Source organism: Conger conger, chromosome 1 (assembly GCF_963514075.1).
Source record: "Conger conger chromosome 1, fConCon1.1, whole genome shotgun sequence".
Classification (NCBI taxonomy): domain Eukaryota; kingdom Metazoa; phylum Chordata; class Actinopteri; order Anguilliformes; family Congridae; genus Conger; species Conger conger.
Window position 1 is genome coordinate 62,905,950 of NC_083760.1, and position 12,722 is coordinate 62,918,671.

The following is a 12,722-nucleotide window of genomic DNA, read 5'->3' on the forward strand; positions in this document are numbered from 1 at the left end:
GGTGCAAGGCTGGCTTTGATGTGCCCTTTTCTCTAACAGCCTGTGTTCTGGCAGCTCAGAGCCCTAGAGCAAAAACTGAGTTTAAAACAATATCAGAGATACAGTGTTATGAGATATGACATAGCTGCCACTCAGATTCCCACACATGCTTAAGAGACCAGCCAATGGAATGTAGCCTCCCACATGGCTGAGCCCTTAGGAAATACACATTAACACACTCTTAAGCACACACCAAAACATCAACTGTAAGGGGTCAGGACTACGTACAGGTACAATTCAGACATCTTCATACTTCAAAAGAACAACACTGTGCATCTCCACACACGTCCACCATAGCTGCAGCTGGAGTTCAAAATTTTACTGCAGCACTGAAAGGTGAACTGTATTGGATTTAATTTGCTGCGTGTGAATGGCACGAATGACACAAATGACAATGACACAGTTAAGTGGAGTAGTGATGTGAGCTGCCTTCATCTTCAAAAGCATCCCAATGAGAGACCATCCAAGGACACGACCCTTTCTGAGATATGAGAAAGGCCAAAGAGAATGCAAATAAGATGGGAAAGCACGAAACATGAATAGAAATCCCCAAGGAAATACTAACTCAAATACAAAAAGACCCTAAAAAAAGATACCAGATACCCCCAATATAGTGTAAACATTGTCCAGTAAGGAGGACTATCTACAGTAGAGCACAAACAATCCATATCAGAAACTGGGGCCTGAACGCATAGTCAGTTGCCTGGGGTCAAACAGACTACAGCACCACATACCAGAGACCATGGAGGCCAGATAGAGTTGTTCCTACTGGCACACAGTTTTTACTTCAAACAACATTCCTACATGTTGACCATACCAAATCGGCACAAAGGGGATTCAGTACAGTATGCAATGCAACCACTCCCATAGTAAGAGATAAGGGAGAGAGTGGAGAGGAAAGAAGTGTGTGTGTGAGAGAGAGAGAAGGAGAGAGAGAGAGAGAGATACCAGGGGGTCCCACCTGCACTACCTACAAGCGTGTCAGACACATTCCCAGCCATTAGCTTTATCTCACAGTCGCTATGCATGGTTATCCTACATCAATGAATTACTTTATTAATGAAGCAGGTCATGGGACTTGTGTGACACAACACCCCGGCCCCCCCCCCCCAACCCCCCCCTCCCAGCCTCTCCGCTTGATGTGCTAAACTGCAGCTGAATCAGCATAGTGAAGGGACCAGACCAGAGTGGTTTGGGACTGTGGTTTGAGCCAGCCCAGGCAAGCTTAGACAGCCTTCTGTAACCAATCCACTCCTTACAGGCTTCTGCCAGGGCCTGGCCACCCAAGTGCACGTATCCAATACATTCTGTTCACCATCTGTTTTGGAGTTTGGGTTCCTCTTTCTCAACAGTCATATCACTGAAGATAACCTCCAAAGCAGCACTGGTGATCCACTTCACAAAAATGTTGGAATGGGCAAAGAGTAAAAAAAAATTTGAGCTCAAATGTCTGGGATGAAGTTTGCCCAACCAATTTATTTTTAATCTTTCAGCTGTTGTAAAGCACACTCCATCTGATGAAAGATCAGAAGCATAAAATTGACCCTGAGACTTACACATTTCCAAAAGCACGCAAAGGCATACTGATTTCCTACATCAACTTTTACTTCAACTAACTCTGGAATTTCACGATCACAACTTTGAAAAGATTTGGTCTTTCATCCTCCCCCTCACAGCAGTAAAGGAGAGCTGGGGACCACACCCCTATCCCCAGGTGTAGGTATTTGGTGAGCGATAAGAGAGAGTCTCAGTGTTATTGCAGCGAACAGGAAGACTCAGTCGTCACGGTAACAGTATACCTTCGCACTGCTCTCTGAGTGACGCCGAACACAGGCCTGCAGCTGGCTCATCCAGAACTGCTGCTCCCTGCTGTCCGCTGCTGCAAAGAAACCAACACACAACAGGATGTTATGACACTATCAAAGGGAAGTCACCATAATAATCCCATAAACGTGGAAGTCATCCTCATAACAGAACCATTACAGTATGAAGTCTCCAAACATACATTTCCCTAAGCCTAACCCAGATGCATCCAGTTATTACCGAGGTGGCCATGCTGGAATATGACCCCACCACAAAAACACAGAGAAATCCTACAGGGTTGCTGGGACTGTGTGAGCGTTCAGAGTCAATAGGCCTTTTCACACATGTAGCCTTGTGGCAATGTTTGAGAACCTGGCAATGTTTCAGAACTTTACCCTCTAGAGGTCATGTGTGAATAAGAGCTGGAGTCAGTATTCTGGAAAAGTTGCTCTGGCAATTAGCCAACTCAAGACCTATCGTAACATTTCTGGAAATGTTCAGTTAGTGTGAACAAAGCCATAACATTACCCAATCAAAATGAATAAAATTCATATTGTTTCACGAAGACATCTAGCAATCTGGTGTTTCAGACTAGCTGCTGCAAAAATAAATTACAGCCTAGCAAGTAAGTACACAATATCACTGTCACACATCTGTGTCGTATAGTTATAAACAAGTTTCTAATATTCTCACATTCCACTATGGCAGGATGCAATCTGTTATGATTATTTTGTCTTGTAGCAAGCTACTTGGCAAACATTAGCTAGGAAACCATAGTTAGCAAAATTGCACCTCTCCGGGCTTGTTCAGGCAACAATTATCTGACAGGTCCTGTCATTTGTACATGTTATCAACCTGGGAAAACACCAGATAATCCTTGGTTGTGTGAACAAGAGAAGCTGCTAGATTTCTGGAACAGTTCATATGGCAATGTTCAGTGTGTGAAAATAGCTAATAAGATTACAGAGGTGGACCGTTATCTGCAAACAAAACTGGAGAGTGTGACTCACTTTATCTTCATTTTGTTATTCTAGACGTGCTTATTAGCCTCTGGCAGCTGTGCTGAGCCAAGCAGACTGGGGATAAGTCATGCATGGCAAAGATGATATAAGTGCTCATGTTAAGAATATATAGTATATTGAATAGTACATTTCTACATGTATCAGTACAGTAAATGCATGTATACAAATGCATACAGTATATGCACCCTGGTATTTTATTCAATACCAACTGGCTGTTGCTACACATTTGTTAACTGGGCTCCTCAATATCCACCCATGTGGAAAAAGAGGAAAAGCATGAGAACAGGAGCTTTGGAGGTGGCAGCAGGCGGAAGGCAGTGACAGGTGAGAAAATAGAAAATGGCTGTAAAAACTAACCCCCCTCCAATATGAGGCAACATCCACCTCACCTGTCAAACCTGACCCTGGAGGTAGAAATTGAGAAGCATCAAAGCTCCTGAGACAGGCAATCAGACAAGAGCAACAGGTGACCCCTGAAGACAACATCATGTGGAGAGTGAGAGAGTGCAAGCCTTCTGTCTGATTTTTTTTTCCTTCTCCATTGAGATTGCTTTGTTCTTTTTGTTTGAAGATAAGACTGGAGAAAGTTATGTAAGTCAATGAAAATGCATAACATTTCAGATGCATACAATTTTGCAGAATTCAACAGTATGCATATGAAAGATAAAACTTTTAGATATAAGGGAAGCCTTATAAGAGAAGAAGTATAAAGCTTCTCAAATTATCTCCTTTTCTCAGTTTGCAAAATGATGAGTTTGGAAATGCTTTACGGTTCTATCTTCTTATAACGTAGCTAGACATCCTTATTATAGTGAAGAGTTATTACAGAAGTTCTACTGATCTGACGGTTTCCCAGTAATGTAGTATGGTAAAACAGTGTGGTACAGTGTGGAATTAATACAGTGTCACAACTAACTGACATTCAGTTCACATTCAGAATGAAAATACTAAAATAATCATCTTATTCATAAGAGCATCATGATATATTAGTAATTTAGATCATAATAAAATGTATAATGATTACATTAATCTTCTCACAACCTCCGAAATTGTTATGATGAGCCTGTGAGTACAGATTAGGGGGGTGGGGGTAAATATATATGATAATATATGATATTATCAACAGGAGAAAAACAATACAAAAAACTTTCTGCAATCTCATTAAACAACTTGTACAAACCTGATACTTGCTGATCTGAACCAGACATGATCTGAACCAGTCATGGCTGGAGAAAAGTGTTCAAGTTGCTGATGGACAGCAAAGACACCAGCAAGGAGAAATAATGTTCACTAGCATTGTGACACCAATATCAAATAAAATGATCAATGAGAAAATGCCCTGAGAATGAAACCAGTAAAAATATATCACACAAGGCCTGGCGTACTGGATAGCTATTGCTAAACTTTGAACTTTTCTAAAAAGGCATGGAGAACAGTTTCCATGACAACTCCACCAGGCCAGAGCTTAAAATGAGGACAGCAATGTCTTAATATTGTTTCACATGTGATTATCTCTCTGCCTTATGTGTAGACGTTTACAGAGGCCAGTTCTAGAAGATCTCTTAGAGAAGGAGTGCACAGTGCATGGAAACTTCCCACAGCAACTAGCTCATCGGTTCTCCAGCTAACATAAAACATGCCCTGAACACTCCAAACAAGCTCTGTCAGTGTCACAATAAAACATTCTAGGCATGTTGTGTGTAAGAGCCATTAGCAACAACCCCTGATAAACATCAAGGAGGAGTCCAAGGTGTTTCCCTGGCCTCCAAATTCCCCAGATCTCAATCCGATCAAGCATCTGTGGGATGTGCTGGATAAACAAGTCCGATCCATGGTGCCAGATACCACAGGGGGTCCTTCAATGGGCTTGCATGAGTCCATGCCTCCAAGTCTGAACTGTTTTGGCGGTACGTAGAGGAACAACAGCATACTAGGCTGTCCTCATAATGTTTTGGCTCATCGGTGTATGTTCTTGGAACATTTACCCTAATGTTTCCAATTTTCTGGGAATGTTCTATAATAGTTAGCTGTGTAAGGCTACTGAATTAAGCTTTTCAATATATGACTTCCAACATCTTCTCCAGATTTAGAAGAAGTATTCCTGTACAGTCCTCAGGGATTGACGCCTGTCTGTTTGCAACTGGTTTCATGTCATGCCGTCTAGACCCAAATGTTCCTACTGTAACCTACCACTATCACTGTGGGGCAGAAGAGAGCAGCAGAGGAGAAGAAAACTGAATTTCAATATGTATAAAGTGGAGAACATGTAAAGCAGATTGGGTTTGGGGGGGTAGGTCTGGTCCAGGAGGCCAGTTCGGGGTAGGGAGGAGCAGCGAAGGCAGGTGGGGACACAGTTGAGTGGGGTCTGTGTGTGAAGAACAGAACAGCTTCTACCTCGCAGCTTGTAGAGCTCTCCATTGGCTGAGTAAACGGTGAACATGTGGGGTGCCTCGTCGCACTGGGCAACCGACGCCCCAATCAGGGGCAGAGACCCCCGCGGCTTCTGACCCCTGCATGTCTCATTGACAAAGTACTGCAGCTGCCCCACTTCTGGGTCCAGAACAAAATACCTGCAGCGAGGAAGAGAGGGAGAGAGAAAGGGACAGTCAGTTCTTCAGCCAACAAGGACTCCCTAAAAGCTCATCTAACTGGGCTGCCGATCAGTGCTATGTCAGTCACTGTCACACATTCAGAGCAGGTATGTTTTCATTTTGAATATTTGTTTTTTAAATTTTTTCATCATCATCAACACTCCCTGCCACAACCTCCGCTACAGTGTGGCAAGCATGCTGTCATCCACGACAGCCATCGCGTTTTTACACTGAGTAACTTTCTGCATCAGTGGAGCACAGATCTGCATGTTTATTACATTATTATCCAATTACCTCTAGTGCAACCACATGGCTTGTAATTAAGTCACGCCATTTTACATTCATATTCTTTACTGCCGCTGCACACGTTAAGAGCCATATTGAGCAGCTGGGAATTAAACCCAAACCTTTCTGTTTACACGACTAAATCCTCCACAGACACTGCAGAGCAGGAACTCAGGGGGGAGGGACAGTATATCATTGTATGTGTGTGGTAAGGGACGTCACATTTTGACCAGGAGCAGCATTTCTGTTAAACAGAATTAATCTCTTCTATTTAAAGACAGAGCTGACTCTGAAGAGAGCAGTCACAGCTGGTCAATTCTTCCACACAGACCAACAGTAAGCTGCGTGCGTGCGTGCGTGTGTGTGTATGTGTGTGTATACACACCTGTTCAAGTATGTGCATGGGTGTGCTCACATGTGCACCTGCTCAAGTGTGTGTGTGTTTGTGAATACAGAACAATTCTGACACACTTGTGATATTCCTGTGACCGGCTGCCCCTCCTATCAGTGTGGCAGTGATATTAATGACATCCACCTCAATGAACGAGGTGGATGTCAGTGCACTTTAAACACTTTACAACATTAAAACATGCCTACAGTCAAAGCATTGCATGACCACTCCACTGAAAACACTGTAATGCATTTACAGAAACCTATTGACTCGTGATCCATTTGACTCATGGGTCATCTCTTCATAATGACACTGTAATGGTGAATTACAGTTTATATAATGAGCTGTATCTAAAGTGGAATACAGTAATCCCAACCTCTCCCCTGCCAAGTGGCATCTCTTTCACGGGAGTGGCAGGTCTAACCAGGCCTGTGGCTGCACACACACACTTGTATCCTGAACAGCCCAGTGCAGGTGTCCATACAACCACAAGGTGCCAGCTCTGCACGATGACAGGATGCACACACACATCAGAACAGCAAACAGCCAAAACACACAGCAGTGCAAACATACACTGTACCCATACATACACATGTACACACACAAACCCTTATGGGTCTTCTACATCAACCTTGGTGCTCTTAAAGTCTAAAAAAGATTTAAAGCAGTTTATTATAACCTTCATGCTAATGCACATGCGAGGAAAGTTTTTTTAAATGACAGAAATCACCATTTTGCTGCATCTGTTTCTTAGGTTTCTACCTGCCGAACACTACTTGTGAAGCTGGGTCCTAAATGATGTGTCATAGGCCACTGCCTGTTATTTTCCATGAATCACTATACACTACTAAAAAGGTAATTGATGAAACCATAGCATTTATGTTGTGTAACAGGTTAATACAGTCCCTTAACAAATTATATTTACCTACTTATCAGTCACCAAATGACCACTCAATCCCCTAGCCTCTACATTTAATAGAAAGACTAGAAACAACTCATGCCATGGAGTAATTTCAAGCAAGCATGGTCAATTACAGCATGCTTAGCTTCAGTTTAAAACACTGCATTACACATGGAACAGCTATCCAAATCTGTGAAATAAGGATTAGCTGTTCCAGTCGTAATGCAGTTCTGTGGTCTGGGGGTTGAACCCTAAGGTTTAAACTCCAGCTACACATACTGCAACTAAGAGTTGTAAGGTCATTCGAAGTCTTCAGTGATACCAATCCCAGAAAGAGGAGTGCCTTCTGCCCTTGAGATAATTCAAATACCTGATAATCAAATGTAGTTGTTTGCATATCTTGTGTTACATTTTTTTTCTGGAAAGCTCATATCATTCCATATCTGCAAAATTACACTAGGAGTAGAACAGGTTATTCTAAAGGTGACATTGTTTTCAAAAAGAAAATGACCTTTAAGAAACCCATCTATTCTCCTGAATACACAGAAAATGCGACACTTCCTAATGACATTAAGGCCTTCTCCACTGGAGGAAACATGCATCAGCACATTTTCTGTCACATGCGGAGAGCTGGCAAGGATGACCATACCGTACTGAGGAAGAGAGATAGGAGAGAGAATGACATAAAAAGAGTTGAAAGAGAGAGAGAGAGAGAGAGAGAGAGAGGAGGAAATAAAGAAAGCAGTTCCTAAGGTCATGTTATACCCGTCTTTGTGGACAGACAGAAGATACAAAGTCCGCACAAGGCATGAGGGTGAAAAGTGAACAAAGCCCTGGTCTCTTTCACTGTTATCAATGTGAATGTGCACAGTGCTATGTGCATTAATTCCTTTTACAGTAGTCCCTTCCATTTTGCACAGTGCAACAGAAACCAGGGATAGCTGGCAGGGTCGTCCCAACCTGGTTAGGCAGGTATTTCAGTTATACACCCGCGGCATGAGTTAAGAGTGTATGCCACACAGCAAAAATTATGAACTGCCCCCTTAAAATACAGTGACATCCATTCACAAAAATAAAGAAATTTCTGCGCACAAACCAAATGGTGAATGACACGTGGAACAAATGAGCTGACCCAGACTCTGAACCCTGGGTGAGTACAATTAAGATGATTTGAAACTGGTGCTGTGACACACTTCAGCCTATTCCCTATTTTCTCCTTAGCAACAGAATGAAACCCAAAAAGCCACATAACCAGAACTACTCCGCCTTAAAGCATATCACTTTTTTTCCAATAGATTTAGCAGAACGGCCCTTTTTTATACGCAGAAAATATGCACTTTATAATAAGTGGTGGCTTAAATCAATATGAACTGCAAGGTCAAGAGTGGACCTCAGCAACCATTCTGGTTAGGAAAACTGTAGGATTTAAATGATTTAAATTGGTGTATTTTTACTTCCAATGTAACAAGCATTTCAGAGTCCCAAACAGTGTCTTTTGCCAGTCTCAGACATTCTACTGTACCTACATGCAAGTGTGAAAGCAGCTCAGTATGGCCCGTCAGTAACTGTGTTAGACATAGAAACATACAGCAGGGAAATAGTAATGCCGTGGGGGCAGGGGGGGTGCTACTGCTCTAGGTATACTGTACAGTCACCTTCAGAAACTCGGCTGAAGCTCTAAACACTCTACACTAACGCCCCTAGAACCTCTGCTAAAGCTCTAATTAGCGCTGAAGTGGTTAGAAACTCTGCTAAAGCAGAAAAAGGTTCTGCACTGAAACCCTCAGAAACTCGGTTAAAGCTCAAATGTTCTGTGATGAAGCCCCCTGAAAGTCTACTGCTCAGGAAGGGAGTAACAGCAGTCTGATGACAGTGCTCTAATAATATGCTGACTTGCGCAGCAGAACAATGAATTATGACCAAGTGTTTCACCCCCAACCACAGGCTGAATTACATAATAGGCTGTGTTTTGCAAAATGTTAAAACAAAAGGCAGGAGTTCCAAGAAAACACAAGAACAATGTCCCCTTGGACATATTGAGCATTTGTGTTACAAACTATTAAAAAGAGAAAAACCCTTTCACCCATCTACCCAATCATTAAGAGTAACACAAACTTAAACACATTAGAGATTGGTCATGCTGCTCTTGACAGTGGTCACAGGACATGCTAGGTTCAGGGCTAAAAGAACAGCCTTTCAAGCTAAGCTGAGGCCACTCATTCCTAGAGAAAATAAGCTTATATTAACTTTTTTACAATTACAGTACATGTACCAAAAATCTATTAAATTATCTTCTAACCAATCTTCCAGCAGCCCTTAAGGTTACCATGGCAATAACCTTGGTCAGCCACAATAGTTGCACCTTCAGATGACCTGGTAACATTGCACAAATGTCAAGCGGAATACCATGTGGTCATGGAGGAGATAAGCATGTTGGTGGCCATAAGGCTGCTCTGACATTTCTTTGTATAACACCTGGGTGTTATACATTACTGTTACTCTAGTGTGTTATTCACCTGGATATTTACAAAAACAAATCAGAGTAAACATCTTGTCTGTGATTCAACAGCAGTGACACACAAGGGAGTCAAATCTGTCACTTTCTGATTACAGGCCCTCTTCCTTAACCTTTCCCAGTCTGTATGTGTGGGTGTGTGAGAGTATGTGCATGTGCATACATCAATATGTTTGTATGCACTTGTTTGTATTTTTGTTCTCTTGTATGGTACATATGTATAGTATAGTATGTTTTTATGCAGGTATGAATGTATGTATGCATGCATGCATGTGTGTATATACACTCAGTGAGCACTTTATTAGGTGTTTATTAGACTTCTGGTGCTGTAGCCCTTCTACTTTTTAACTTGTTCACCTTTCTCTGTAAACTCTAGAGACTGTTGTGCATGTAAGTGCCATGAGATCAGCAGTTTCAAACCAGTGTGTTAGGCACAAATAATCAATCCACAGTCAAAGTCGCATAGATTACATTTCTTCCCCATTCTGATGATTGGTCCGAACACACCAATGGACCTGTTGACTATGTCGACATGCTTTTAAGCATGGAGTTGCTGCCAGGTGATTGATTCAGTTGCATTAAAGAGTGCCTAATAAAGTGGTCACTGGGTATATATATCCCCAAAAAATCACTCAAATTAAGCAAGATTGTGCCTCTCTCTGATGCACTGTTTAAGTCCAGCATGTATTAACCATATCACCAGTCAAATAATGGTCGCAGAGTGTGAAAATCAAATCTATAATCATACATTTAGCCCACCATGGTGACTCTAGGCTATACACATGTAGGACCACTTGAGGAAACATTAACCCTAATCGATGAATGGCTTAATGTGTTCAACCTTGAATTGTTTTTTTATTTATCGGTAAAGCATAATACAGTGCAAACTCCATGAAAGTGTTTTCTTCTGGTTCTAACTGACCAGCAGATGCTTTGTGGTTGTTCTGATGGATTGTTCTAACTGTTTTTGGGGCAGTCTGCAGGATCTTCAAGCTACAGCATGTATGATTCGCAGAGGAGGTAGACATGTGGTAGACAGTTTCAAACAGGCCATTTGTGCCCTGGAAAGTCCTTGTGGCAGGTTGAGTAGAATATATATCTTACAGTCGCCTTAGCCAATTTCACATGGCCATGTCTTGTCTGGTAAACATGCGGAGAATGACACAGATCTTGCACAATACAGAATTCAAGCAAAGCAATTACAAATATATGCAATGTAACACTTGAGACTGGAGTCTCATTTCACAATAATGACGCTTGTCCACTTGCATTCAGTGTAAACATTGCCTTCAGTGTTTTATAAGTCAGTGAAACTGATGTAGCCTAGCAGGTTGTCATTGGTTTTACATTGTAATTTAACACAGGTGGAAGTAGCCTACTAACTGCTCCGTTTCAGACAGTGCTGTGTGTTGAAACAGCGGCTGCTGGAGTCCATGGTCACTTTGATATGAAAGTGAATACACAGATCACTTCAAAAAAAGGCATTCTTTGTCACGCCGTTACTATTACAAATTTAAGGTGAAAAGAAAGGCTGCTTGAAAACATATGTTTACGTGAAATTAACTATTGAAAAAAGAAAACAGTAAAATTGGCATTCTCGTCCACGGCATAAGCCACGTCGATCTGGAAAGTCTACGTTGGGCAATGTGAAAAGCAAATGTGAAACAAACTGTGTAGCAACAGGGCGCTCCATCGCTGAGCCTTCGTAAAGTAGCCTATTGATTTCTCTATGGGACAAGCGTATAACACTGACTAGCGCACCAAATATATAAAAAAAAACGTGCAACAGTGAGAAAATTCATTATTACGCCCTATTCCCCTGTCCGCACATTTCATGTAATTATGGATAAGCAAGGGGGTCACTGCAATTTCGGTAAACGTGGCAACGGAACATTTTACTCAAGACAATAGTGCGCCTGTGCGTATAGACACTGGCATGTAGCTGTAAATAATGTTCATACCACAATCAGGTCGTTAGCCTAGATATACTGTTTTTCACAAATAGGCATTTCTAATCCCATTTATCTAATCAATATTAGGGTGAATTAGCACAGTACACGGGAATTCAGACTTAGCCTAATTATTCTGGTTACTACTTGATCGGTGAAAAGTAAACCAAAACTACTACACTAACCACGCAACTTCCTCGATGCAGTAGCATAAGCATCACGAAATGCGCTTGTGATAGTGTTCTTAAATTACTAGCCCTGTACCTGTTCTGCCAGCCTTGGAGGAGGTTTGTGTATTTACTCAACACTCCTTCGAGATACCGCTTGCGGGATTGCTGCAGACAGCCGTTGTTTCCCGACACTCCTCCACGGCTCGCACCCCCTCCTGCCGGTCTTCCAGATGATCCAGAACCCGGACTGAGCGAGTCGCTTATCCCCAGCCTCTGTGCATGATTCCCCCGATCCGAAGAAGAGGTGGACCCAGAGTTGCTTTTCGTATTCCCTGGATGCGAACTGCCGAGCGCTTTCTCCATGGTTGTGAAGGAAATAACCAATTCGTATTTCGTCAGATCATACGTGAAAAGAGCGCAGTGCCACACGTTAAAACAATAACTACGAATTCAGAGTTCAAATGTCTCTCATCAAATGTTTTTCTCACTCTGACTCTGTGGCACACCATATTCCCGTCTAACGAGGACTGTTTTCCTCGCTCGCTGCAGTGGCGGCACTGTCGTCCGTTTCAACGTTTTTCTATTGGAAATCACGGAGGAGTCACTCCCACCACCTCTCTACCAAACCGGATACTGTAGCTATTATAGTCGAACCTGGCAGCTAGAAGTTGCATCTTAGACTAGTAGTAGAACAGTAAAACAGTCCTGGATAGACGGTTCGGGGTCCCACGGAAAACAAGTAACCCGTTATATTGAAAATGCCGATTCAGCTTTTATTTGGGCCTATTCAAATAGCTAGGATTTAGTAGAGGCTTTTGAGTTTTGCTCCATTCTGAAAATATTACAAGTATTATTATTTTTTTAATACAAACAGCCTACAGCCCTTATCTGTGTTTACATACCACAATTCTATTTCTGGGACATATAGCCTGCCCATTCACCAGCAATTTCACTGAAAATACCTGGAGTGAAATTGCATTCACTACATTTAACACCGTGGGTGGAGTAAAAACTAACACAGCGGGGGTACACCCAACACTCTTAATATAATTTATT

General features: G+C 42.1%; 1 protein-coding gene across 1 annotated transcript in view; it reads right to left on the reverse strand.

Annotated features, from left to right (window-relative positions):
- LOC133108848 (oxysterol-binding protein-related protein 10-like) overlaps positions 1-12,324 on the reverse strand; it is a 57,593-nt gene extending 45,269 nt beyond the window's left edge. Inside the window, exons 1-3 of the mRNA XM_061218514.1 lie at positions 11,761-12,324; positions 5,259-5,434; positions 1,839-1,918 (exon numbers count right to left, since the gene is read on the reverse strand). Coding sequence (XP_061074498.1) covers positions 1,839-1,918; positions 5,259-5,434; positions 11,761-12,029 — 525 coding nt within the window. The 5' untranslated portion in view covers positions 12,030-12,324. The remainder of the gene's footprint in view (positions 1-1,838; positions 1,919-5,258; positions 5,435-11,760) is intronic.
- Between the last annotated feature and the right edge of the window lie 398 nt (positions 12,325-12,722).